A 26755-nucleotide genomic window follows, 5' to 3' on the forward strand; every position below is an offset into this window, starting at 1 on the left:
ATAGCTCAGGGGTTTGCAACCTGTGGCTCTCCAGATGTTCATGGACTACAATTCCCATCAGCCAAGCTGGCAGGGGCTGATGGGATTTGTAGTCCATGAACATCTGGAGAGCCGCAGGTTGCAGACCTCTGTGAAAATGAAGAAAACTTGTACCCACAGGCTAACAATGAAGACTTCAAAAAATTAGTTCTCCCACTGGAGTAGCAATTTACTTTTAAGTAACCAAAATAAATTTATAATTTTACAAACAGTAACCAAATGTTTTGGAAAATTGTTTTCATTCTCCCGTAATATTTATAAACATAAGTTAGAACGGCAAGTAATCTCTCAATGTAAATGTAACAGCTAGCCAGTTTAGATAATTAACCAACAGATAATTAACCAACTGGCCTCGTTAAACTTCACGGCTGTTAAAGGCAGGTCAGGGTTTTTCAAAATACAATAATGGTTACAATCAGTGAGGACAACGCTCTGCAATTGGTTTGTTCTTATGCCTCTCGAAATGTCCTTATGTTTATAAATATTACTCCAATGGGAGAATGAAAACAATTTTCCAAAACATTTGGTTACTGTTTGTAAAATTATAAATTTATTTTGGTTACTTAAAAGTAAATTGCTACTCCAGTGGGAGAACTAATTTTTTGAAGTCTTCATTGTTAGCCTGTGGGTACAAGTTTTCTTCATTTTCACTTTTGTGTGTACCTTCCCCTCTTGCTTAGCATGGTTGCAGACCTCTGGCCTAGCTCATATTCCCACCGCGTGTCACTTGGCGCACTGGAAAAAAACCCTGGCCCTTGTCTCCCGTCCAGAGTGTTTGACAAGATCAAAAGCCGGAATGCTCACATGAAGCGCCATCGCTTGCAAGAGCAGATGGATCCGATTATGAAGATCAAATGGCATCTGAAGAACGAGCCAAAGAAGGAAGAAAGAAACGCTGACTTTCTCCAGTGGTAACTGGGAAGATGCCGTCCCGGGTAAGAACGGTGATAAACTCGTCCTCAACAAGGAAACAAGTCGAGCGTGTTTTGTCAGGCTTTTATTTATTTTTAAACCCATGGCACCTGTTCATTTGCTGTGCAAGGTTGAAAATAAGTGTGCATCTAAACAGATGGCCCGGGCGTAAGTTTAGACTGTCAGTAGCTGGGGGGCGGGGGCGGGGGAAGGTTTCACCTGGATTGAAGGTTGCAAAGAGACCTTCCATTGTATCTGTTTTAGGCTTTTTGAGGGCAAAATTAGATGATCCACAGGGCTGCCACCAAAAATGGCAACCGTGCCTAGTTCTCCCCACATTCCCCAATAACATCTGGCGGAATTCAGGCCACAACATGGTGACATCACGCCCCGAGCCGGCGACCTCAGTGCTGTGAGTTTTGCTTAGGTATTAAGGGGAGGGGGAGAGGTGGGAATGGGGTATTCCTGTGCCATTTGTCTTCTTTTCTTTTTTTTAATCCTGAAGGATTTAGCTTGTCAAGTGTCGGGATGCCTTCAGGGCTGTGGCATCCGCGCAGTATTGTTGGCTTCGCTCAGGTCTGCCTAAAATCAAAACCGCATTTTGGCTTTCAGGACTTCATGCTTATATTTTTGCACCGCAAAAGAGGTGGCACGAGTTAATCAAGTCTACGTTAAATTTCAATTATGCTCAGTGGGTAAGAACTGTAAAATAGCTTGTGCTCAGTTACAAACAGAAAGCCTTTTTTTCCCCTGCCTCTGAAATAGAACTAAAAAGCCCTCGTTCTGTTCCGCCTCTTAACTATTCTTTCCAGGGTTCTGTTGCGGGTTTTGTTTTGAGGACAGAGTATGCCAATCAGTGAGAAATCACCATTATATATGTGTGTGTGTGTGTGTATATATATATATATATATTTGTGACTGATGTTTGTGCAACTGCTTTTTTAAAAAATTCACTTATTCTGCATTATTGGTTGTTTTGTATATGCTCACAGTGTTGCTTATTAAATTGAGTTTCTCAGCTGAAGTTGCTTCATCTTTCTTGTATCTCTTGAAAAAAAAATTGATATTCCGAAAAGAAAGGGTCAAATTTAAACTCAAGCCATCAACCATCGGAGAGCAGGATTGGCCCCATACTCATTGAAGCGTAGCAGCTCTTTGGAAAGCTGTGTGGTTTCTCAGGCAAAGGTCCATTGGTCATTCCCTCTGTCCTTTGCCATTTCTGTGCCTCCGCCCATTCCCATTCTTCTTCAATTGATACAGAAGACATGCCCTGCCTTTTCCCCCTAGCCACGCCAGGCCCCTTTTCTGTGCCTGTCCTTCTAGGAATGATTCCTGCCTGCCTTTCTATCCTGTGAATGTCCTGCCCTTCTAGCTGATGCCTCAGCCAACCTCCTGGAAGGCCGACACAGGAACACCCCAGAGAGCAGCACAGTGCTGGGGTTGGCTGTTTGTTGTAGGAAGTGCATCAGTCACACACACTGCTGTCTCAAATCAAGGTTTTGACAGGGCAGCTTTACGGGCTATACCAGTGGTGGGATCCAAAAATTTTAGTAACAGGTTCCCATGGTGGTGGGATTCAAACTGTGGTGTAGTGCCAATGGGGCTGGGCGGGACACGACGGGAACGTGGCTGGGCATTCCGGGGGCGGGGCTGTGGCAAGGACGCAGCCACTGCGCCGGTCCTTGGGCGGGAAACGAATGCGCGCAGGCTGCCACACACGCCGGTGCACCTCCTGCTATGCTTCAAGTTCTGCGCGCTACTGCTGAGAGGAAGGGTGTAACTAAGGCAAAAATCACGTGGCAAAATCACCAATTAGTCACCCCCTCTCGGCACACACAAATAATTAGTAACCTACTCTCGGGGAACCTGTGAGAACCTGCTGGATCCCACCTCTGGGATATACCAGTGATACTCACGTGGCTCTTCCCCAATGCAGCACCCTTCCCGATCGATAGGAAAGTGAGCAAGGTAGGACTTGCGGCTCCCACTTTAAAACTGCCACTGCTGAAGGTCAGGTAAGTGTTGAGTCTTCTCCCTCAGCTGTAGGCCTCATCCCAGAGGTGAAGTAAAAATGCTGTCCTTTTTCACCAGCCCCCCTTCTCAGCAGTCTCCCGTACCCTGCTTCCAGCACCAGTGGAACGGCCAGGAGGGAAGCCAGCAGACTGCAGAAGAGAGAGACTACAAACCGCCAGGAAACGAGCAAGCCCATTACAGCAGCGGTGAATTCATTCCCCTTTATGGCCACCTGCTCACCCAGTCGTACCTGCTGTACCGCATGCTGAAAAGAGAGTGGGAAGGAAGAGAGGGAAGCCCCAGATAAGTTAGAGCCAGACTAGAAGTTAGACTTGGCGCTTCTCCAGATGTAAAGAATTACAGTTCCATCATCCCCGCCAGCATCACGCTGGCAGGGGATGCATGGAACTGTAGTCCATAACATCTGGAGCCTTGGTGCCGCGAAGTTTGACTACTCCAGCAGGGAATTGATATTTCGCGGCTCTCCAGAGGGCCAGGAACTCCAATTCCTATCAGCTTCTGTCAGCATGGCCAATTGGCCTATGCCTTGAAGGGCCTGATGGGAATCTGTAGTTCCTGGAACATCTGAGAGCCGCAGGTTCCCTACCCCTGGGCTATAGGTGCATACATAGGAGGTACTCTGAAAATGTAAAGTTGTGGAAGCAGCATTACTCTGACAGACATGCGTAATATTGCGGAGTGCATTTGGTGGGGTGGCCCAGGCGTTGAATCAGTGGTTCTGTTGGCTGCTGGTACCGCTGAATGTGGCTTCATGAGTTGCAGAGTTATTCATACTTGCGAGAAAAATGTCCTGGCAACCCAAACGGCCAGCTTCTCTGCTCAGCAGGGAGGCAAAATAATCTCCTTTAGAGGAGCTTGTGAGGCCACTAAATCTAGGCCTCTTCCTTTGAGGTGGGGGCCAGTCAGTCACCAAGCCCACAAACTGCACAACCTAAACCAGTGATGGCGAACCTTTTTGAGACCAAGTGCCCAAACGGCAACCCAAAACCCACTTATTTATTGCAAAGTGCCCACACGGCAATTTAACCTGAATACTGAGGTTTTAGTTTAGAAAAAAAATGGCTGGCCCAGAGGCATGTATTAATTAAAGAGCACGCTTTGGTGGTAGTCGATGGCCTTGCTTTGAAGCAACCGTGCAACTCTTCGAACGGGCGAATCACGACCATAGGAGGGTTTACTCAGAAGCAAGCCACATTGCCAGCAACCGAGCTTACTCCCAGGTAAAAGATCGTGCTTTAGTTCTTTGCATGAAAATCAGTGGGGTTTAACAGCACTTAACAGGGTTACCTACACTGCTTCCCCAAAACTAGGTCTTAGGTTTAATGCTAATAATCGAGCCCAGCGGCCCAGGCCAGCCTAGATTGGGGGGGGGGGGGCAATTTCCCCCCCACATGATGAACTCTGTTTGTGCATGCCCACAGAGAGGGTTCTGAGTGCCACCTCTGGCACCCGTGCCATAGGTTCGCCATCACTGACCTAAACTCTGTTCAACAGAGGGCCCAGTTGCACCACAGAAACCAAACAGCTGGAGGTGTTTGATACCGGTTGAGCCCTGCTCGTATTGTAAGCCACCTTGAACCACGAGGAAAGGCAGGGCAGAAACGTTTTAAGAAATAAGGCAGGTGGGATCGCTGCTGGAAATATCTCAGCCCTGCGGGGTGTGCTTCTGTATGCCAGCAGAGTTCAGAGCCCCTGCCCAGACATGGTTTACAAGACCCTCCTGATCAGAACATGTAGGTAACTGCCAGCTTAATTCCTACCGTGTTTCCCCGAAAATAAGACAGGGCCTTATATTAATTTTTACTTCAAAAGATGTGTCAGGGCTTATTTTCAGGGAATGTCATTCCCCCCCCCCCCATGATTTTGTGCCCCCCACGCGACCAGATCAGCTGTGCTAGGGAATCTGTAACTAGGGCTTATTTTTCAAGCATCCTCCCAAAATCCTGAAAAATCATGCTAGGTCTTATTTTCAGGGTAGGTCTTATTTTGGGGAAAACAGGGTAAGATCTCAATGGTTGGAGCTGACAGCTGTGTTCTAATTCAATCATGGGAGGGACGTGCTCCGGACACAGGTCATATCTTGAACTATTAACTGAACCCCAACAGAGCTGGATTATTCCAAGGGCCAGATGTACACTTTTCCATCGCCGCTACTTAAGGGTCAGCTACTCATTCGTCCCTCTCCAGGATCAGTCTGTCCACACTGTAAAAAACCAAGTGGAGACTCTGTCTCTTAGCTATACTTGACTGTCCGAGATAAGTGGTATTAGGAATTTCTCTCCTGGGGCTGGTCTTGGACAAACCAGAAAGAGACTCTGACAACTCTATTAGGAACTTTTTGTTAAATAACACAGAGGTCATAGTTTTGGGAAAAGTAGCAAAAATTTCTTTTACAAGTGACAGAATTTTTCTAAGTAACGCCTCCAATGCTGGGGATACAGTTTCTCTGTCTGTTTTTTGAATGTACTTTTGATTTGTACTTCAGAAATGTCTGTAATGCTCTGGAGCCTATTTTAATATGCCGAATAAAGGTGGTTGTATTGAAGGAAGTGCTCTGGAACAGGTCACACTTGTGTACATGAAAGTGAGAATGGTGACCACTAAAACATTGAACAACGACGTGGATGCTCTACCTGGGAAATTGGTGTCACGTCCCACAGAGCATTTGACTGGAGCTGTTTCTTCCTTACTCTGCCCTGTCATTAGCCTTTATATTTCCCGCCAAGCAATTCACTCTCAAAGGTCGAAGACAGCGCTGCCCCCTTCTAGCTTCCCTTCTTTCCTAGCTGAATTTGGCTCATGAATTTGCAGCTGAATTTGGCTCCCTGCAGCTGAATTTGGCTCCCTGCAGTGGCGTAGGAGGTTAAGAGCTCATGTATCTAATCTGGAGGAACTGGGTTTGATTCCCAGCTCTGCCGCCTGAGCTGTGGAGGCTGATCTGGGGAATTCAGATTAGCCTGGGCGCTCCCACACACGCCAGCTGGGTGACCTTGGGCTAGTCACAGCTTCTCGGGGCTCTCTCAGCCCCACCTACCTCACAGAGTATTTGTTGTGAGGGGGGAAGGGCAAGGAGATTGTAAGCCCCTTTGAGTCTCCTGCAGGAGAGAAAGGGGGATATAAATCCAAACTCCTCTTCTTTTTCTTATCCACATGTGCATTTCAGAGAGTGCTGCTTTTCTAAATATCAGCAGAGCCCGTTAACAAAAAAAATCGCAGACAAAACCGAGTAACTTTCTCTTTATTTCCTCCCGCAATCAGACACGCTCATCCTTCCAGCAGACCCACGGTTACCTCATTATTAAAACACCACACCTTGATGCAGCTTTATTGCACCATTACCGTTGATTGCATAATGAACCCATCCACAAAAAAACAAAAAAATCACAACACAAACCATTTTCCTTTCCACTTCATATTGATTCAGATCCACTGGGTTGCCATGCATACGGCTTCGGGCCCACGAAACCCTCTTGCTCAGCCCGCGCCGGTGTGTTCGGCATTCCTTTCCACAAACCAGTTCCGCCAGATCTCAAGGTGAGGCAACATCTTTCAGAAAAACATCAACGGAGAACCCTAAAAGATCTGTAGTGTGAAACTCAAAGAAGGCCAAGCAGAGTGGCTCGTGTGAGGGGAGCTGGCAGTGACTCAGTAGAAGCGTTTTCATTTTCCCTGCCTTTCCCTTTCTCTGATGGCTACAGCTGAACATAAGAAAGAGCCTGCTGGATCAGACCAGAGTCCATCTGCTCTGCTACTCCCAGTGCCCACCAGATGCCTTTGGGAGCTCACATGCAGGAGGTGAAAGCAATGGCCTTCTGCTGCTGCCGCTGCTCCCGAAAGCACCTGGTTCATGGAAGGCATTTGCAACCTCAGATCAAGGAGGATCCAGATTGGTAGCCATAGATCCTCCCTAAATCTGTCCAAGCCCTTTTTAAAGCTATCCAGGTTAGTGGCCATCACCACCTCCTGTGGCAGCATATGCTGATGAGCCTTTTGAGTGGGGAGGGGGGACACATTCATAAAATAGGGGCTTGGCTCAGAATACGCTGATTTCTGAAATTAGGAAACACAACCGGACCAGCCACACTCCACTTTTTCACATAACTCTGTCCCTCTCCTCTCTTTCTGTAGTTTCTGGCCCCACTCATCCATAGCAGGGTTGCTACAATTTTATGCAGACGTCTACACACACCACTCAAATATGCTTATCACTTATTTCTGCCAAAGGGCCACAGACCTGTGACAGGTCAGAATCGCCTCTAGGAGAGCAGGCAAGGAACACCTCCAAAACCACATATTATTCTTTCACCTGGGAATATGTATACAAAGAGGGTAGTCGGCATTTGTGGGTAAGAAGGCCCAGCAAAGACTGTACTATCTGAGACTTTTAAGGAAACAATAACTGAATGGAAAACTCCTGGTGTCCTTCTACCGCTGTGCTATCGAGAGCGTCTTAACCTACTGCATCTGTGTATGGTTCTCCAGCTGCACAGTGGCAGATAGAAGGCGCCCAAAGGGTGATCACTACTGCTCAGGGATTATCTGCCGCCCTCTCCCTCCTTGAAGAACTCTATAACCTCTCGGCCCAAAATATTCTGGAGAGACCCGCCTCATCCAGCACACTTCTTTTGAACTGGTGACCATCCGCAGACGACAGATCTATCAAAACGAGACAAAGAGGGGCCAGGAGTATCAGCTTCTACTCTGGAGCTGCATATGCTGAACTCCGTGGCTTCGTACTGCATGTGTTTGGGGCTGCAGGGATGGGTGGAGGAAGGGAAAGGAGGCGGGGTATGAGTCTGAAATGGTGTGCATCGAAAATGCTGCTGTGAATTCTCATGAAGTGCACAATGACAATAAAATGCTTATGCTTATGCTTATAAGCTTTTAACATTTGCAGGGCTGCACTCTGTGCCCATACCTGCTTTGTAAGGGATTACAAACTGGATCGCCAGCTGATTGTTCCACTCTGGCTTTTAACCAGATCACATTTGCACACCGCCAATCAATTACAACGTGCCTCATTTGAAGGTCCTGATAACAGGTTCAAGCACCTGTGGTTTCCGACGGCCATGCTGGCAGGGGCTGATGGGAATTGTAGTTCATGAACATCTGGAGAGCCACAGGTGGCAGACCCTTAGCTCAAGCAGGAGACTTCATCTAAATCAGTCAGTTGCATCCCCCGAGGGGAAAAAAAAAGGCCCAATTCAAACTTGATCTTCTGTCAAAATTTGCCACAACTGTTTAGCTATTTCCTAATTAAAATCTAAAGACCTTAAGTCTAAAAAGATCTAAGTGACATTTATTGTTTTAATTCTATTGCCGGTGCCTAATAAACTTGTTATTGTCTTGCACTAAAATAATATCGTTGTTGTTTTTAAAGCCACAGTCATAGAATGTTTATACAGCCTTGGAGGGTACACGATACTTTTAAAAAGTTTTTTAACTTCATGTTTCTACTATTAAAGAAAACTAATCTATACATACTCTTATTCTTAGGTGAGTCACTCCCCTACGTAGCTTTCTCTCTTACAATCTGCAGCCATGATCAGTTTTTGCATAGAGATGCTGGTTAGAGTCAATAGTGGGAGGAGGTATATCTTCTTCCCAGGGTCACTTTCTGCTATTCATTTCCCCCTTCTGATTGGTTGTATAATTAGGCTGCTCACCTCGCCCAACAAAGATAAATAATCACCACAAAAAGCATGGACTGAATGTAGTTAGTGGGTAGGAGCAGCAGTGGCGTAGGAGGTTAAGAGCTCGTGTATCTAATCTGGAGGAACCGGGTTTGATTCCCAGCTCTGCCACCTGAGCTGTGGAGGCTTCTCTGGGGAATTCAGGTTAGCCTGTACACTCCCACACATGCCAGCTGGGTGACCTTGGGCTAGTCACAGCTTCTCGGAGCTCTTTCAGCCCCGCCCACCTCACAGGGTGTTTGTTGTGAGGGGGGGGAAGGGCAAGGAGATTGTAAGTCCCTTTGAATCTCCTGCAGGAGAGAAAGGGGGGATATAAATCCAAACTCTTTTCTTCTTCTTCTAGATCTGTGGTACAAGGTCACCCAGCCTGATCAGCAGAGCTACCAGGGGGCCGGTGGTGCACGTTGCACTTGGGTGAATGGAAAATTGCCAGAGTCCATCTAGTCCAGCACTCTGCTACTCGCAGTGGCCCACCAGGTGCCTTCGGGAGCTCACCTGCAGGAGGTGAAAGCAATGGCCTTCTGCTGCTGCTGCTCCGGAGCACCTGGTCTGCTGAGGCATTTGCAATCTGAGATCAAGGAGGATCAAGATTGGTAGCCATAGACGAATTTCCTCCATAAATCTGTCCAAGCCCCTTTCAAGCCAACCAGGTTAGTGGCCATCACCACCTCTGTGCAGCATATTCCAAACAATCACACGCTATGAAGAAGTGTTTCTTATTAGTCCTAATTCTTTCCCCCCCCCAGCATTTCTTACAATGGATGCCCCTGGTTCTAGACAGGAGAAAGAGAGAAAAATTCTCTGCCAACATTTTCACCCCATGCATAACTTCAACTTATCCTCAGATTTCCCTTTCCAAACTAAAGAGTCCCAAACGCTGCAGCCTCTCCTCATAAGGAAGGTGCTCCAATCCTACTTTCAAATGTAATTGAGAGGAAAGTGTTTCTGGTGGCAACTTCTCCTGTATGGGAGCCCAGAGCACGGCCAGTGGAAAGAGACGGAGCTTCTAGTCTCCATGGAAGGAAGTCTGCTCCCTTATGTAGGATTTCAAAGATGATCCAACATTCATGTTTACTCTCTGGAAGGGTAACGTGCACGTCAGCTCTCAAGTTTCACTCTCACAACTCTAAAAGTGCTTGGAAATCTACACACACACACACACACACCACACACACACTTCTATACCACTGTAACACACTTGCCGAAGAGAAATGTGGACTCTAGAATAATTTCTCCTTTCTTTTCCTACGTATGCCTCTCCAAGATAGATGCATATATTACAGCAGGGGCCAACCATGGCAGAAAGTGCCAAGGTGGGGCTGCCGCCAGGCTGATGCAACTGTATCCATGAACATCCGGAGCACCATAGGTTGGCCGCCCCTATATTATAGCAGAGTCCTACGCAGACTTACTCCCGTCTAAGCTCACTGATTTCAATGGGCTTACACTAGGACAACTCTGCACAGGACTGCATCATGATGATTTCTGCCAAAAGGCTTTTTAAAAAAACTCTCCTGATAAGTATTTGTGACCTCAGCATGCACCTATATCTTTTGTGAGTAATGCAGCCAATGGCTCTCTACTTTTCTACCGCTCATTTTTTAGCTCAAGCACACCTTTGGAGAAGAAAATTCAAGGAAATCAGATCCAAGTATGTGAATCTTACTCCTTTACATTTACCCCATCTCCCCGATTTAATTAGATTACACGACTTGCTGGACAATCCTGATCCTTCTCTCTGTATGATAGTGGCAGACTTTCTCCTGGAAATTACTAAACGCTAGTAGATTTCCTTCGACCTAACATTTATTTCCTGTATTGTATATGCTTTTAATCCGTTTTTATTATTGTTGTACTGTTGTCTATACCAGTAAAGGCTTGCTATGAAAAGTTCCAGGGGTCTGCAACCTGCGGCTCTCCAGATGTTCAGGAACTACAATTCCCAATTGACCATGCTGGCAGGGGCTGATGGGAATTGTAGTTCATGAGCATCTGGAGAGCCACAGGTTGCAGACCCTTAGGCTCATTCCGAACATGCAGAATAATGCACTTTCAAACTGCTTTCAAACTGCTTTCAGTGCTCTTTGAAGCTGTGCGGAATGGCAAAATCCACTTGCAAACAGTTGTGAAAGTGTATTGTCGAAGGCTTTCACGGCCGGAATCACTTGGGTGCTGTGTGGTTTCCAGGCTGTATGGCCGTGTTCTAGCAGCATTCTCTCCTGACGTTACGCCTGCATCTGTGGCTGGCATCTTCAGATCATCTGAAATCTCAGATCCTCTGAAGATGCCAGCTATAGATGCAGGCGAAACGTCAGGAGAGAATGCTGCTAGAACACGGCCATACAGCCCGGAAACCACACAGCACCCAAGTTGTGAAAGTGGTTTGAAAACGCATTATTTTGCGTGTGCGGAAGGGGCCTTAGTTTAGAAAGCGGCCAGATTTACCTTGTAAGCACAGTCAAGGTCAAACTGCATTACCTTTTCCAGACTAGACTAAAGGGACCCAGAAGGGCTAGTGGTGCTTTTAAAGATTCTGCACCCTTGCTCAATTCCCGGCGCATCGACCAACCTCCAGCGCCTCCGCCCGCTCTTCCCACACCAGACTTTTCAATATGGGCCGTGCGCGCTCTTGTTCAGGTTCTCGCTACCGTTCCTCATAGACTCTAGGAAGTCGAAATTTTGGTGCAAGAAGAGAATCTGGTCCAGATTCTCGGGGGCAAGGACACCTCTCCGGTGCTCGAGGGCACTTTCGCTGGCCGCAAAGGCCTGGTCGGGCGGCACCACGGTCGCAGGGATGGCCAGGTACTGCCGGGCGAGCCTGGCGACGGAAGGGAAGCGGTGCTCGTTATTCTTCCACCAGTCTAAGGGGTTGGTGCTACGTTTGCAGAGAGGCTCCACGATGTAGTTCTCCAGCTGTTGATGGATCTCGGGCATGCTTTCCGTCGGGTCTTTCCCCAGAAGGATGTCGTACATGCTCTGGGACTGCCCGCTCGGGCCCCTCTCTTTATGGGCCGACAGCTGGCCGCCCGCCTCGCCGACCTCCGCTTTGTAGTCGGCGTTCGGCACCCAGAACTGGGTCGCCGCGGGCGACTGGTGGTTGAAGAACTGAGACAGCATGCTCTTGATTTTTTTGTGCAGCTCGCTCCGCAGGCTGGGGCTGAGGAACCTCATCTCCTTGAAGCGCGGGTCCAAGAACGAAGCCACCACCGCCGGGCTCTCCAGCAGCTTCTCGTCGTCCGAGATGCCCCAGCGTTGCGTGAGCTCCGCCCGGATGTTGCCCACCACCGTCTTGATGACCCCGCTCGCCTCTTCCGACTGCTGCCCGATGGCGGTGACGATGCCGTGGATGCACGGCATCACGGACGAGATGGAGAAGTTCTGCTCCTCCCGCAGGAACGAGGTCGCGATCTTCAGCGTCCTCATGACGGGCACCAGATCCTGCAGGAGCTTCCACTGGTGGTCGGCTAGATTCTGGACCGCCACCGTCCCCTTGGGGTGTTCCTCCAGCACGGACATGATGGCCCACTTGAGGTCCAGGAGGGACTCGCACATCTCGATGGTGGTGATCCACCGAGCCCCGGTGTCCATCACCAGTTTCAGCTTCGTCTTGTTGATGGCTTCCAGCTTGCTGTTGAGCGAGCAGGTGGCTTTGGCGTCCTGCTGGAAGTAGCAGACAATGTTGCGGGCTGTGCTCAAGGCTTCTTGCACCTGTTCTACTTCCAGCCCCACCTTGACACACAGGTGCAGCAGGTGAGCGGCACAGCACAGGCTCGTCCAGCCATAGATGCTCTTGAGTTGCACGGAATTTGCTTCCAGGGCTTGTCGACTGTCGTGCATCACACAGAAGACGGACTTGTTGGACAGCCCAAAGTCCGTCAGGACGGAGTACAGCCTGTCCCCCAAATTGCTCTCCGCTTGGCTCTCGTGCACCTGTTGGGTCTCCAGGATGCACCTGGCCCGCCGCCACTCCCCGTCAATGAAGTTAGTCATGATTGTCAGGTACGTCTGGGTGGAGTGGGAGAGCCAAAACTCTGCTGAGATCACAATGGATTGAGCCGTCTGCAAGTAATGTTCTAGATGTTGCTTGACCACATTGTAGCGATGCCACAGCATGCTGGACAGCTGCATCGGGGAGGGAAGGATAAAGCTGGGTTCCAGGTAGCCAATGAGAAGACCGAAACCTTTGTCCTTCACGACCGAGAGGGGATGGAGGTCCCGGAAGATCATCTCGAGCACGAGCTCCAGAATCACATCGGTCCTGGGTTCCGCGCAGGACACCGCATGGTAGGGGGCGCTGTTTTCCGCGGTCAGCTGCCGAGCCCTTTTGATGGCGCTCTCCTGAGCGGCGTAGTCGGGGTCAGAGACCTGGTCGTCCTTCAGCTGCGAGAGCAGGGTGTCGCGGATGCTGTGTTTCCTCACGAGATGCTCCCGCATCGTCGTGGTGCTGTTGTGGAAGGACAGCTGTTTCTTGCAGACGTTGCACTCCACGTAGGCATCCCCTAGCTTGGTGTAATAGTTCCACACTTTGGATTTGCGGCGGTCGACATAGAGAGAGGTGCTCGTCCCGTCGTGACCTTTTTCACGCCGCCTCCGGATGCAGGGGCCCAGATTGGCTGGCACCGGGCAAGGGTTGAAGACCATCGAAATTTCTTCTGTCGGAAGGGGAGAGAATGAGCAGTGACGTTGCTTACATGGCTTAAGCCAGAAATCAAGTGCAACCTGGCAAGCAGCAATGTGTAATAAAAGCGGCAGTAACCTATGGCTCTCCAGATGTTCATGGACTACAATTCCTGTCAGCCCCTGCCAGCATGGCCAATTGGCTGATGGGATTTGTAGTCCATGAACACCTGGAGAGCCGCAGGTTGCAGACCCCTAGAACTGTAGTGGCAAACCTTTGGCACTCCAAATGTTATGGACTACAATTTCCATCAGCCCCTGCCAGCATGCAGGCCAAATTGGCTGATGGGATTTGGTAGGTCCATGAATCACCTTGAGAGCCGCAGGCTTGGTGCAGGACCCCTAGGAACCGTGGTATGTCGAACCTTTGCATTCCAGATGTTATCGGTACCACAATTCCCATCAGCCTGTACTGCCAGCAGCTGTGGCCAATTAGCTGATGGGATTTGTGGTAGTCCATGAACATCTGGAAAGCTCATGCAGGTTTGGTAGGACCCCCTAGAACCCAGTGGCGGAAGCCTTTTGGCATCTCCAGATAAGCAGGACTCACAATTCCCATCAGCTCCCCAAGCCAGGATGGCCAATTGTAGTCCACACGTTGCACCCTGGCTGTGTCTAATCTTATATATTAATCTTATATATAATTGAACAACTCAACACTTCTATTTGTATTTACATTTCCTTATTTCTCTGACAAGGTTCTTAAAAATACAGCATAAGTCTTCCAACTCTTATAACTAAACATAAATAATCACTTAGTCCATTCAATTCTCTATTCAGAAACAAAACTTCAGTTCCATGTAGTCCATGTATCAATTCTGTAGGTTCTACATACAAAGCAATAAAACTAAGCAACCCCACCTGCCCCGCAAGGGGTCTGTTGTGGGGAGAGGAAGGGAAAGGAGTTTGTAAGCCACTTTCAGACTTCTTAGGGTTGAGAAAAGTAGGGTATAATTCCAATCTCTTTTCCTGGAGCAGCAGTGGTGTAGTGGCTAAGAGCAGTGGCTAAGAGCAGGTGCACTCTGATCTGGAGGGACCGGGTTTGATTCCCCGCTCTGCCATCTGAGCTGTGGAGGCTTATCTGGGGAATTCAGATTAGCCTGTGCACTCCCACACACGTCAGCTGGGTGACCTTGGGCTAGTCACAGCTTCTCGGAGCTCTCTCAGCCCCACCCACCTCACAGGGTGTTTGTTGTGAGGGGGAAAGGGTAAAGAGATTGTAAGCCCCTTTGAGTCTCCTGCAGGAGAGAAAGGGGGGATATAAATCCAAACTCCTCCTACTCCTACTCCTTCTGATAAAACTATGCACTAAACAAAGCAGTCATCCTGAGGAGGTCAGCGAATGGGAAGCATGCAGAGGTGGTAGAGGGTAGCAGTGCATCAAAACAAACCCACTTCCGTAGCACCATTAAAATCTGGATCAAAAGGACTTTTAATAATCCCTGGCTCATGCAAGGTCTGACTGGCCTCAACACAGACTAGGGCCTTTTCAGTTCTGGCCCTGACTTGGTGGAACAGCCTCCCAGACGAGACCAGGGCCCTGTGGGACCTCATGGAGTTCCGCAGGGCCTGTAAAACGGAGCTGTTCCATCAAGTATTTCGCTGAGGCCTGACCTAATATTACCCCCTGTCCCCAGTAGTTGTGTACCACCTCTCAGCAGACGGATGGCTCCAGAGTTGTTCTCCTACATTCATGAATTTTAATTAGATTTTAATTTAACTGATTTAACTCATTTAACCCTCTATGCGCATAAAGGGGAAACCTCAGCTATACCTACAATTGAAAATGGTGAGTCTTAGAGCTGGCAGAGAAGGCCAAACTCACCTTGTTACTTCAAGAAAATAATTTAGTCACATTCTTGGGTTATTGGAAACCCTTGACAGATTATTTGGATAAAACAGAAAAATAAATAAATTGATGGTTAGTGGTTTTGAAGGCTAGGGGGTTATTAAAATAAGATCTGCTAGAGAAAAGTGCAGTGTTCATCAGTAGCAAGCTTAAAGATCCAATTTTTAATTGTTAATGAACAAGTAGTACTTTTGAAGGATTAGAAGAAGAAGAGGAGTTTGGATTTATATCCCCCTTTCTCTCCTGTAGGAGACTCAAAGGGGCTGACAATCTCCTTGCCCTTCCCCCCTCACAACAAACACCCTGTGAGGTAGGTGGGGCTGAGAGAGCTCCCAGAAGCTGTGACTAGCTCAAGGTCACCCAGCTGGCGTGTGTGGGAGTGTACAGGCTAATCTGAATTCCGCAGATAAGCCTCCACAGCTCAGGCGGCAGAGCGGAGAATCAAACCAGATTAGATACACGAGCTCTTAACCTCCTACGCCACTGCTGCTCCGATTAATACTCAGTGCAGATGAAACTGAGAGTCCTTATGGAAAATATACTTTTTTGGCAACATTTCTTGGCCTCCTGCATGATGTAAAATGGCTGAAGTATGAATAAAACTTAATTTTAAAAGAAGCTGCTGGGCAGGGCTCTGAACATCCAGTTATCAAGACACAAATGTCTCCGCAGAAGGAAGAAAACTCCGGTACCTTGTACTGGTTGAGGGTAAGATGGTGGAAAGATAGGGAGAGTTTGCACTTCTATAATCTCTGCCTTGGGCTGGGCGTCCTCTTCGTTATCCTCAAGCTTGACACATTTCTGTAGGAAATCCGGGACCCTTTTCGAGCTCACATCTTCCATTTCGGTCTTTTGCGGGAAATTCAAGGGGAAGAAACAGAGCAAGGGTCAGAAACGACAACAGCCGCCAAAGAATACCTACCCTCTCCCCCCCACTTTTTTTGCATATCAGCCTTTGCCCTATGACAGGGTTGGCGAACCTTTTCGAGACCGAGTGCCCAAATTGCAACCCCAAACCCACTTATTTATCGCAAGTTGCCAACACGGCAACTTAACCTGAATACTGAGGTTTTAGTTTAGAAAAAACGGTTGGCTCCGAGGCGTGCGTTACTCAGGAGTAAGCTTGGTGGTAATCGGTGGCTTTGTCGGAGGGTTTACTCAGAAGCAAACTCCATTGCCAGCAACTGAGCTCACCCCCAGGTAAAGGATCGCGCTTTAGTTCTTCGCATGAAAATCAGTGGGGTTTAACAGCGCTTAACAGGGTTACCTACACTACTTCCCCAAAACTAGGTCTTAGGTTTAATGCTAATGATAGCGGAGCCAGAAGTGAATTTATTCTGCTTCTGGACTTTTGTTCTGAATAAAGATTAACCGATGTTTGTAAGCCGCTTTGAGACTCCTTACAGGAGAGAAAGGTGGGGTATGAATCCAAACACCACTTCTTCCCAGTGTGACCAAATTTCTGATTTAACGCATCTCAAGATTTGGCTTTCTTGCCATTTCTGGAATGAAATCTTCCAAGCCAGCCATGTGGTTTTTTATTTATTTGTTTGTTTGTTTGTTTGTTTGTTTATTAAATTTATAGGCCGCCTCATCCCCGAAGGGCTCGAGGCGGCTCACAACACGGCTGTTTCCAACAGCAATTGAAAGAGCATAACAGTTAACTCATTAAAACTCAGCAGCAATTAGGGTGTATGCTCATTTTTATGGGCAAACCCCTCTCAGAATGGTTTCTCATGCAAGGAAAGGATGAAGATTTGGAAGCTCTGACCTCTCTATCCTCCCCGCCCCCCCTCTACGGTAAAAGCCTTCTTTTGAAAGAATCTGCTGTGTGGAGTATTTCTTCTTCTTGAAGGTGGGAGTTTGCTGTGTATGCTCACTTGTCTACTTTGAGTAGTACCGCTAAAGTCTGCTATCACCCCCTCACCCACAAACTTTAAAAAAAACATTCACCCTGATTGTGCCTTACAGTGACCTTAAGTACTATGGGGGGGGGGGGAACAGTCTGAGATCACATTTTTGAATCCACCTTGAAAAACATCTTTCAACCATCTGCTTAAAATGTTCTGTTCTTTTCCACTGGTACTGAAGAGGCAGAGCCGCGGCGTCTCTCAAACGCCCTCCAGTTCTCAGATTCCCCCAAAACAGCCATTATAGGCGGCTGTAACAAAACACCAGAATCCCGTGGCACCTTAAAAGCTTGCGGTGGCCAGCCCTTAATTCTTTGTTTTCCCCTCTCTCCAACGATCAGAGCCCTTCTCTGAGCTTAAGTGGTTTCTTTCCTCCCTTTCTACTTCAGCTCTTACTCCAGGTCTCCAAAGGCTCTGGAAACATACCATCTGTTCTTGTTAGTTTCCCCCCCCCCCCCCTGGATTTGCCCTCAGTTATGTGCTGGTACACACCCAGCCACCCTCCGTATGCAGCAGTGGCGTAGGAGGTTAAGAGCTCGTGTATCTAATCTGGAGGAACCGGGTTTGATTCCCCGCTCTGCCACCTGAGCTGTGGAGGCTTATCTGGGAAATTCAGATTAGCCTGTGCGCTCCCACACACGCCAGCTGGGTGACCTGGGGCTAGTCACAGCTTCTCAGAGCTCTCTCAGCCCCACCTACCTCACAGGGTGTTTGTTGTGAGGGGGGAAGAGCCAGGAGATTGTCAGCCCCTTTGAGTCTCCTGCAGGAGAGAAAGGGGGGATATAAATCCAAACTCTTCTTCTTCCTCCCTCCCCTGGGGTGATTACCTCTTTTTTTGTGAGCAGCCTGACTTGCTCACAAGTAGACCTCCTCAGTGGCACTGTGGCGCTTCTGTTGAACCAGGAGGAAAATCTATCATACCTAGCATTCAATCTCTGAGCGATGTTTCCTAGGGATTCTACCGGAAAGGGTTGACTACTACATCTTCACAAACGGGTGTGCAGGGGATATATAACCAGCAAGTTTTGCTTTGCCAACAGTGAAAGTTATTTGCTCTACTGATTTTCCAATCAAAACCAATTTGGTGTCCTAGTCGGAATATCCGACCAGAATCCCATGTTGGAGAACCTTGGCCTACTGTCATGCCCCCAGAGAAGCTCTTATTATTTTCTTATTAATTCTCAGTTGTCCTTATTGTTACAATGGGTTTAGTTCCTTTGTAGAGTGTTATAAGGGAGAGAATTTTAGTTAGACCCTGTCCCTTTAAGAAATCACCCTAGAGGCAGTCTTCCTTTCATTACCCAGCAATGCCCTTGTTTAGCTCAGTTAGATTAAGGTTCCAGGGAAGCTGGAAGGCTGCAATATCTGTTACGTCTATGGTGTATAGCAGTGATGGCAAACCTTTTTGAGACCGAGTGCCCAAATTGCAACCCAAAACCCACTTATTTTTCACAAAGTGCCAACACGGCAATTTAACCTGAATACTGAGGTTTTAGTTTAGAAAAAAACAGTTGGCTCCGAGGCGCATGTTACTCGGGAGTAAGCTTCGTGAAGCAACCGTGCAACACTTCGAATGGATGAATCACGACCCTAGGAGAGTTTACTCAGAAGCAAGCCCCATTGCCAGCAACTGAGCTTACTCCCAGGTAAAGGATCATGCCAAGGCCAGCCTAGGGGTATGTGTGGGGGGTGATTTTCCGTCCCCCCAACATAATGAACTCTGTGCACATGTGCCCATAGAAAGGGCTCTGAGTGCCACCTCTGGCACCCGTGCCATAGGTTTGCCATCACTGTACTAGAGGCAGTCTTCCTTTCATTACTCAGCAATGCCCTTGTTTAGCTCAGTTAGACTAAGGTTCCAGGGAAGCCGGAAGGCTGCAATAACTGTCACGTCTATGGTGTATAGTATAGAGAGCATTAAGTTAAGGTGTTAACAGAAAGTAGAATCCAGATAAAGGACACTGAAGGAACCAAGAGGAAGCTCAGACAAAGTGGACTTTCTTGGAAGAAGTCAAGAAAGAATAAAAGTCTCAAGCTTCAAGTTGTTCCAGTCAAGCAAGTACTCTGGCCCCTTACGCACACGCAAAATAATGCGTTTTCAAACCACTTTCACAACTGTTTGAAAGTGGATTTTGCTATTCCGCACAGCTTCAAAGAGCACTGAAAGCAGTTTGGAAGTGCATTATTCTGCATGTGCGGAATGAGCCTGTTTTAGTCTGACCCTGAGAGGAGTTAGGGTCTCAATTCTAAGCAATAAACCTTTTTTAAAAGAAAACTGTTACACCTTGCTTGTGAGTCTACCACTCTGTTCTGGCCAAGTATAGGGCACTTAAGACTGTTTTTACTTGGGGAACAGAACACCTACCGTAAGCACCCCTTCGGTTGTTTACTGCAAAGCTAACAATAGGCTTTGAGACATTCTTACCTACAAAACCATCTGTTGTACCACCTTCGGCACCTTGCCGGTCCCCTAACAGGCATGGGTTTGGACGCCGCCAGCAAACGTGGGGTGGATACTATGATGCTGCTATTGTTTTTAAAGAATTTTAATGTGTTCTTCTATATTTCTGCATTTTGTTGTAGGCTGTTGTTTTACCTTTTGGTTTCACTGTACACCGGCCAAAGCCCTGCAGGAGTTGGGCGGTATATGAAATATAATTAATAATAAATAATAATAATAATAATTTTTTAAAGCCTCTCTTGTTCAATAAGTTATATTCTTACCCTGTTTTCCCGAATATAAGACATCCCTTGAAAATAAGATGTAGTAGAGATTTTGCTGAAGTGCGAAATATAAGGCATCCCCCAAAAGTAAGACATAGCAAAGTTTTTGTTTGGAAGCATGCCCGACAAACAGAACACAGGAAAAATAAGACATCCCCTGAAAATAAGGCAGCGCATCTTTGGGAGCAAAAATTAATATAAGACACTGTCTTATTTTCGGGGGAAACATGGTAGGAACCTGCTCACAGTCTTCCAACCTGTCAATGAGGAAGGGTGCTTCAGCCAAGTAACCGAAGGACCTTTAATGTTCCTCAACCTCTTTATTTATTCATGAATATTTACACCCTGCCTCACACCAAAGTCTCTAGGCGGCTTACCTAGATTAAAAACAATTTTTTTAAACAAAATCCCAATAAAAACATGTTAAACAAATTTATAGCAATTAAAACAACATGCAAGCACTTTACAGCAATTCGCTTTTACGCATCGACATTTGGGCACTGTTTGCGTGGGCACGGCTGCAAATGCCAAGGAACGGAAACACGGTTTTTCGAGAATCCCAGATTCTGTGGCCACTACCCTTTTCACAGGGACAAGGAATCCATCTGGACTGTTTCTCGGAAAGCCCACCTTCGGTCTTGGGGGGGGGGGGGGGTTCCGCCGGTGATGCGCGAGACAACCCAAAACCTGGTTCGCCCAATCAGATTTAGACCAACGGGCTGGGTTTTAAATGGGAGCAAATGTCAAGAGATGTCCTGCAAGCCGGCAGGACATCTGCAAGAGATCCCTTCCCATGAAGCCGCCCTAGAGGCAGAATTTTCTTTGTCTGACAGCTTCCCCATTTCCTTGCTTTCACATATTTCTAAAAGGACGGCTCGACTTTCCTCCTTCGCCAGCATCGCTTTGATTCAGATCTGCGCCTGGTCAATGAGATTCCCCCACAGATCAAACCAGCTTACCACCCAACATGACAGCTGCTCTCCGGGCATCCCCCCCCCCCCCCCCCCCACACCCCCCCCACCCCCCCCGCCCCCCCCCCCCCCCCCCCCCCCCCCCCCCCCCCCCCCCCCCCACCCCCCCACCCCAACCCCCCCCCCACCCCCCCCACCCCCCCCCCCACCCCCCCCCCCCCCCCCCCCCCACCCCCCTCCCCCCCCCCCCCCCCCGACCCCCCCCCCCCCCCCCCCCCCCCCCCCCCCACCCCCCCCCGCCCCCCCCCCCCCCCCCCCCCCCCCGCCCCCCCCCCCACCCCCCCCCCCCCCCCACCCCCCCCCGGAAAAAGCCCCCCCCCCCCCCCCCCCCCCCCCCCCCCCCCCCCCCCCCCCCCCCCCCCCCCACCCCCCCCCCCCCCCACCCCCCCCCCCCCCCACCCCCCCCCCCCCCCACCCCCCCCCCCCCCCACCCCCCCCCCCCCCCACCCCCCCCCCCCCCCACCCCCCCCCCCCCCCACCCCCCCCCCCCCCCACCCCCCCCCCCCCCCACCCCCCCCCCCCCCCACCCCCCCCCCCCCCCACCCCCCCCCCCCCCCACCCCCCCCCCCCCCCACCCCCCCCCCCCCCCACCCCCCCCCCCCCCCACCCCCCCCCCCCCCCACCCCCCCCCCCCCCCACCCCCCCCCCCCCCCACCCCCCCCCCCCCCCACCCCCCCCCCCCCCCACCCCCCCCCCCCCCCACCCCCCCCCCCCCCCACCCCCCCCCCCCCCCACCCCCCCCCCCCCCCACCCCCCCCCCCCCCCACCCCCCCCCCCCCCCACCCCCCCCCCCCCCCACCCCCCCCCCCCCCCACCCCCCCCCCCCCCCACCCCCCCCCCCCCCCACCCCCCCCCCCCCCCACCCCCCCCCCCCCCCACCCCCCCCCCCCCCCACCCCCCCCCCCCCCCACCCCCCCCCCCCCCCACCCCCCCCCCCCCCCACCCCCCCCCCCCCCCACCCCCCCCCCCCCCCACCCCCCCCCCCCCCCACCCCCCCCCCCCCCCACCCCCCCCCCCCCCCACCCCCCCCCCCCCCCACCCCCCCCCCCCCCCACCCCCCCCCCCCCCCACCCCCCCCCCCCCCCACCCCCCCCCCCCCCCACCCCCCCCCCCCCCCACCCCCCCCCCCCCCCACCCCCCCCCCCCCCCACCCCCCCCCCCCCCCACCCCCCCCCCCCCCCACCCCCCCCCCCCCCCACCCCCCCCCCCCCCCACCCCCCCCCCCCCCCACCCCCCCCCCCCCCCACCCCCCCCCCCCCCCACCCCCCCCCCCCCCCACCCCCCCCCCCCCCCACCCCCCCCCCCCCCCACCCCCCCCCCCCCCCACCCCCCCCCCCCCCCACCCCCCCCCCCCCCCACCCCCCCCCCCCCCCACCCCCCCCCCCCCCCACCCCCCCCCCCCCCCACCCCCCCCCCCCCCCACCCCCCCCCCCCCCCACCCCCCCCCCCCCCCACCCCCCCCCCCCCCCACCCCCCCCCCCCCCCACCCCCCCCCCCCCCCACCCCCCCCCCCCCCCACCCCCCCCCCCCCCCACCCCCCCCCCCCCCCACCCCCCCCCCCCCCCACCCCCCCCCCCCCCCACCCCCCCCCCCCCCCACCCCCCCCCCCCCCCACCCCCCCCCCCCCCCACCCCCCCCCCCCCCCACCCCCCCCCCCCCCCACCCCCCCCCCCCCCCACCCCCCCCCCCCCCCACCCCCCCCCCCCCCCACCCCCCCCCCCCCCCACCCCCCCCCCCCCCCACCCCCCCCCCCCCCCACCCCCCCCCCCCCCCACCCCCCCCCCCCCCCACCCCCCCCCCCCCCCACCCCCCCCCCCCCCCACCCCCCCCCCCCCCCACCCCCCCCCCCCCCCACCCCCCCCCCCCCCCACCCCCCCCCCCCCCCACCCCCCCCCCCCCCCACCCCCCCCCCCCCCCACCCCCCCCCCCCCCCACCCCCCCCCCCCCCCACCCCCCCCCCCCCCCACCCCCCCCCCCCCCCACCCCCCCCCCCCCCCACCCCCCCCCCCCCCCACCCCCCCCCCCCCCCACCCCCCCCCCCCCCCACCCCCCCCCCCCCCCACCCCCCCCCCCCCCCACCCCCCCCCCCCCCCACCCCCCCCCCCCCCCACCCCCCCCCCCCCCCACCCCCCCCCCCCCCCACCCCCCCCCCCCCCCACCCCCCCCCCCCCCCACCCCCCCCCCCCCCCACCCCCCCCCCCCCCCACCCCCCCCCCCCCCCACCCCCCCCCCCCCCCACCCCCCCCCCCCCCCACCCCCCCCCCCCCCCACCCCCCCCCCCCCCCACCCCCCCCCCCCCCCACCCCCCCCCCCCCCCACCCCCCCCCCCCCCCACCCCCCCCCCCCCCCACCCCCCCCCCCCCCCACCCCCCCCCCCCCCCACCCCCCCCCCCCCCCACCCCCCCCCCCCCCCACCCCCCCCCCCCCCCACCCCCCCCCCCCCCCACCCCCCCCCCCCCCCACCCCCCCCCCCCCCCACCCCCCCCCCCCCCCACCCCCCCCCCCCCCCACCCCCCCCCCCCCCCACCCCCCCCCCCCCCCACCCCCCCCCCCCCCCACCCCCCCCCCCCCCCACCCCCCCCCCCCCCCACCCCCCCCCCCCCCCACCCCCCCCCCCCCCCACCCCCCCCCCCCCCCACCCCCCCCCCCCCCCACCCCCCCCCCCCCCCACCCCCCCCCCCCCCCACCCCCCCCCCCCCCCACCCCCCCCCCCCCCCACCCCCCCCCCCCCCCACCCCCCCCCCCCCCCACCCCCCCCCCCCCCCACCCCCCCCCCCCCCCACCCCCCCCCCCCCCCACCCCCCCCCCCCCCCACCCCCCCCCCCCCCCACCCCCCCCCCCCCCCACCCCCCCCCCCCCCCACCCCCCCCCCCCCCCACCCCCCCCCCCCCCCACCCCCCCCCCCCCCCACCCCCCCCCCCCCCCACCCCCCCCCCCCCCCACCCCCCCCCCCCCCCACCCCCCCCCCCCCCCACCCCCCCCCCCCCCCACCCCCCCCCCCCCCCACCCCCCCCCCCCCCCACCCCCCCCCCCCCCCACCCCCCCCCCCCCCCACCCCCCCCCCCCCCCACCCCCCCCCCCCCCCACCCCCCCCCCCCCCCACCCCCCCCCCCCCCCACCCCCCCCCCCCCCCACCCCCCCCCCCCCCCACCCCCCCCCCCCCCCACCCCCCCCCCCCCCCACCCCCCCCCCCCCCCACCCCCCCCCCCCCCCACCCCCCCCCCCCCCCACCCCCCCCCCCCCCCACCCCCCCCCCCCCCCACCCCCCCCCCCCCCCACCCCCCCCCCCCCCCACCCCCCCCCCCCCCCACCCCCCCCCCCCCCCACCCCCCCCCCCCCCCACCCCCCCCCCCCCCCACCCCCCCCCCCCCCCACCCCCCCCCCCCCCCACCCCCCCCCCCCCCCACCCCCCCCCCCCCCCACCCCCCCCCCCCCCCACCCCCCCCCCCCCCCACCCCCCCCCCCCCCCACCCCCCCCCCCCCCCACCCCCCCCCCCCCCCACCCCCCCCCCCCCCCACCCCCCCCCCCCCCCACCCCCCCCCCCCCCCACCCCCCCCCCCCCCCACCCCCCCCCCCCCCCACCCCCCCCCCCCCCCACCCCCCCCCCCCCCCACCCCCCCCCCCCCCCACCCCCCCCCCCCCCCACCCCCCCCCCCCCCCACCCCCCCCCCCCCCCACCCCCCCCCCCCCCCACCCCCCCCCCCCCCCACCCCCCCCCCCCCCCACCCCCCCCCCCCCCCACCCCCCCCCCCCCCCACCCCCCCCCCCCCCCACCCCCCCCCCCCCCCACCCCCCCCCCCCCCCACCCCCCCCCCCCCCCACCCCCCCCCCCCCCCACCCCCCCCCCCCCCCACCCCCCCCCCCCCCCACCCCCCCCCCCCCCCACCCCCCCCCCCCCCCACCCCCCCCCCCCCCCACCCCCCCCCCCCCCCACCCCCCCCCCCCCCCACCCCCCCCCCCCCCCACCCCCCCCCCCCCCCACCCCCCCCCCCCCCCACCCCCCCCCCCCCCCACCCCCCCCCCCCCCCACCCCCCCCCCCCCCCACCCCCCCCCCCCCCCACCCCCCCCCCCCCCCACCCCCCCCCCCCCCCACCCCCCCCCCCCCCCACCCCCCCCCCCCCCCACCCCCCCCCCCCCCCACCCCCCCCCCCCCCCACCCCCCCCCCCCCCCACCCCCCCCCCCCCCCACCCCCCCCCCCCCCCACCCCCCCCCCCCCCCACCCCCCCCCCCCCCCACCCCCCCCCCCCCCCACCCCCCCCCCCCCCCACCCCCCCCCCCCCCCACCCCCCCCCCCCCCCACCCCCCCCCCCCCCCACCCCCCCCCCCCCCCACCCCCCCCCCCCCCCACCCCCCCCCCCCCCCACCCCCCCCCCCCCCCACCCCCCCCCCCCCCCACCCCCCCCCCCCCCCACCCCCCCCCCCCCCCACCCCCCCCCCCCCCCACCCCCCCCCCCCCCCACCCCCCCCCCCCCCCACCCCCCCCCCCCCCCACCCCCCCCCCCCCCCACCCCCCCCCCCCCCCACCCCCCCCCCCCCCCACCCCCCCCCCCCCCCACCCCCCCCCCCCCCCACCCCCCCCCCCCCCCACCCCCCCCCCCCCCCACCCCCCCCCCCCCCCACCCCCCCCCCCCCCCACCCCCCCCCCCCCCCACCCCCCCCCCCCCCCACCCCCCCCCCCCCCCACCCCCCCCCCCCCCCACCCCCCCCCCCCCCCACCCCCCCCCCCCCCCACCCCCCCCCCCCCCCACCCCCCCCCCCCCCCACCCCCCCCCCCCCCCACCCCCCCCCCCCCCCACCCCCCCCCCCCCCCACCCCCCCCCCCCCCCACCCCCCCCCCCCCCCACCCCCCCCCCCCCCCACCCCCCCCCCCCCCCACCCCCCCCCCCCCCCACCCCCCCCCCCCCCCACCCCCCCCCCCCCCCACCCCCCCCCCCCCCCACCCCCCCCCCCCCCCACCCCCCCCCCCCCCCACCCCCCCCCCCCCCCACCCCCCCCCCCCCCCACCCCCCCCCCCCCCCACCCCCCCCCCCCCCCACCCCCCCCCCCCCCCACCCCCCCCCCCCCCCACCCCCCCCCCCCCCCACCCCCCCCCCCCCCCACCCCCCCCCCCCCCCACCCCCCCCCCCCCCCACCCCCCCCCCCCCCCACCCCCCCCCCCCCCCACCCCCCCCCCCCCCCACCCCCCCCCCCCCCCACCCCCCCCCCCCCCCACCCCCCCCCCCCCCCACCCCCCCCCCCCCCCACCCCCCCCCCCCCCCACCCCCCCCCCCCCCCACCCCCCCCCCCCCCCACCCCCCCCCCCCCCCACCCCCCCCCCCCCCCACCCCCCCCCCCCCCCACCCCCCCCCCCCCCCACCCCCCCCCCCCCCCACCCCCCCCCCCCCCCACCCCCCCCCCCCCCCACCCCCCCCCCCCCCCACCCCCCCCCCCCCCCACCCCCCCCCCCCCCCACCCCCCCCCCCCCCCACCCCCCCCCCCCCCCACCCCCCCCCCCCCCCACCCCCCCCCCCCCCCACCCCCCCCCCCCCCCACCCCCCCCCCCCCCCACCCCCCCCCCCCCCCACCCCCCCCCCCCCCCACCCCCCCCCCCCCCCACCCCCCCCCCCCCCCACCCCCCCCCCCCCCCACCCCCCCCCCCCCCCACCCCCCCCCCCCCCCACCCCCCCCCCCCCCCACCCCCCCCCCCCCCCACCCCCCCCCCCCCCCACCCCCCCCCCCCCCCACCCCCCCCCCCCCCCACCCCCCCCCCCCCCCACCCCCCCCCCCCCCCACCCCCCCCCCCCCCCACCCCCCCCCCCCCCCACCCCCCCCCCCCCCCACCCCCCCCCCCCCCCACCCCCCCCCCCCCCCACCCCCCCCCCCCCCCACCCCCCCCCCCCCCCACCCCCCCCCCCCCCCACCCCCCCCCCCCCCCACCCCCCCCCCCCCCCACCCCCCCCCCCC

At 57.9% G+C, this 26755-nt stretch overlaps 3 protein-coding genes across 3 annotated transcripts in view; 2 read left to right on the top strand and 1 right to left on the bottom strand.

The window, feature by feature from the left end:
- Positions 1-11889, top strand: part of ZNF541 (zinc finger protein 541) — a 37292-nt gene extending 25403 nt beyond the window's left edge. Inside the window, exons 14-15 of the mRNA XM_048501723.1 lie at positions 810-974; positions 11817-11889. Of these exons, the coding sequence (XP_048357680.1) occupies positions 810-954 (145 nt within the window). The 3' untranslated portion in view covers positions 955-974; positions 11817-11889. The remainder of the gene's footprint in view (positions 1-809; positions 975-11816) is intronic.
- LOC125435251 (E3 SUMO-protein ligase ZBED1-like) lies at positions 11046-16136 on the bottom strand. The gene is made up of 2 exons (XM_048501427.1): positions 15897-16136; positions 11046-13330 (listed from the first exon to the last, which is right to left on the bottom strand). Exons 1-2 carry the CDS (start codon positions 16045-16047, stop codon positions 11286-11288), a joined length of 2196 nt encoding a protein of 731 aa, XP_048357384.1. The 5' UTR covers positions 16048-16136; the 3' UTR covers positions 11046-11285.
- A 3929-nt stretch (positions 16137-20065) lies between these two features.
- The window catches only part of NAPA (NSF attachment protein alpha), a 54839-nt gene continuing 48149 nt past the window's right edge, over positions 20066-26755 (top strand). Inside the window, exon 1 of the mRNA XM_048501725.1 lies at positions 20066-20124. Within this exon, the coding sequence (XP_048357682.1) occupies positions 20066-20124 (59 nt within the window). The remainder of the gene's footprint in view (positions 20125-26755) is intronic.

This window comes from Sphaerodactylus townsendi, linkage group LG06 (genome assembly GCF_021028975.2).
Source record: "Sphaerodactylus townsendi isolate TG3544 linkage group LG06, MPM_Stown_v2.3, whole genome shotgun sequence".
NCBI classification, from domain to species: domain Eukaryota; kingdom Metazoa; phylum Chordata; class Lepidosauria; order Squamata; family Sphaerodactylidae; genus Sphaerodactylus; species Sphaerodactylus townsendi.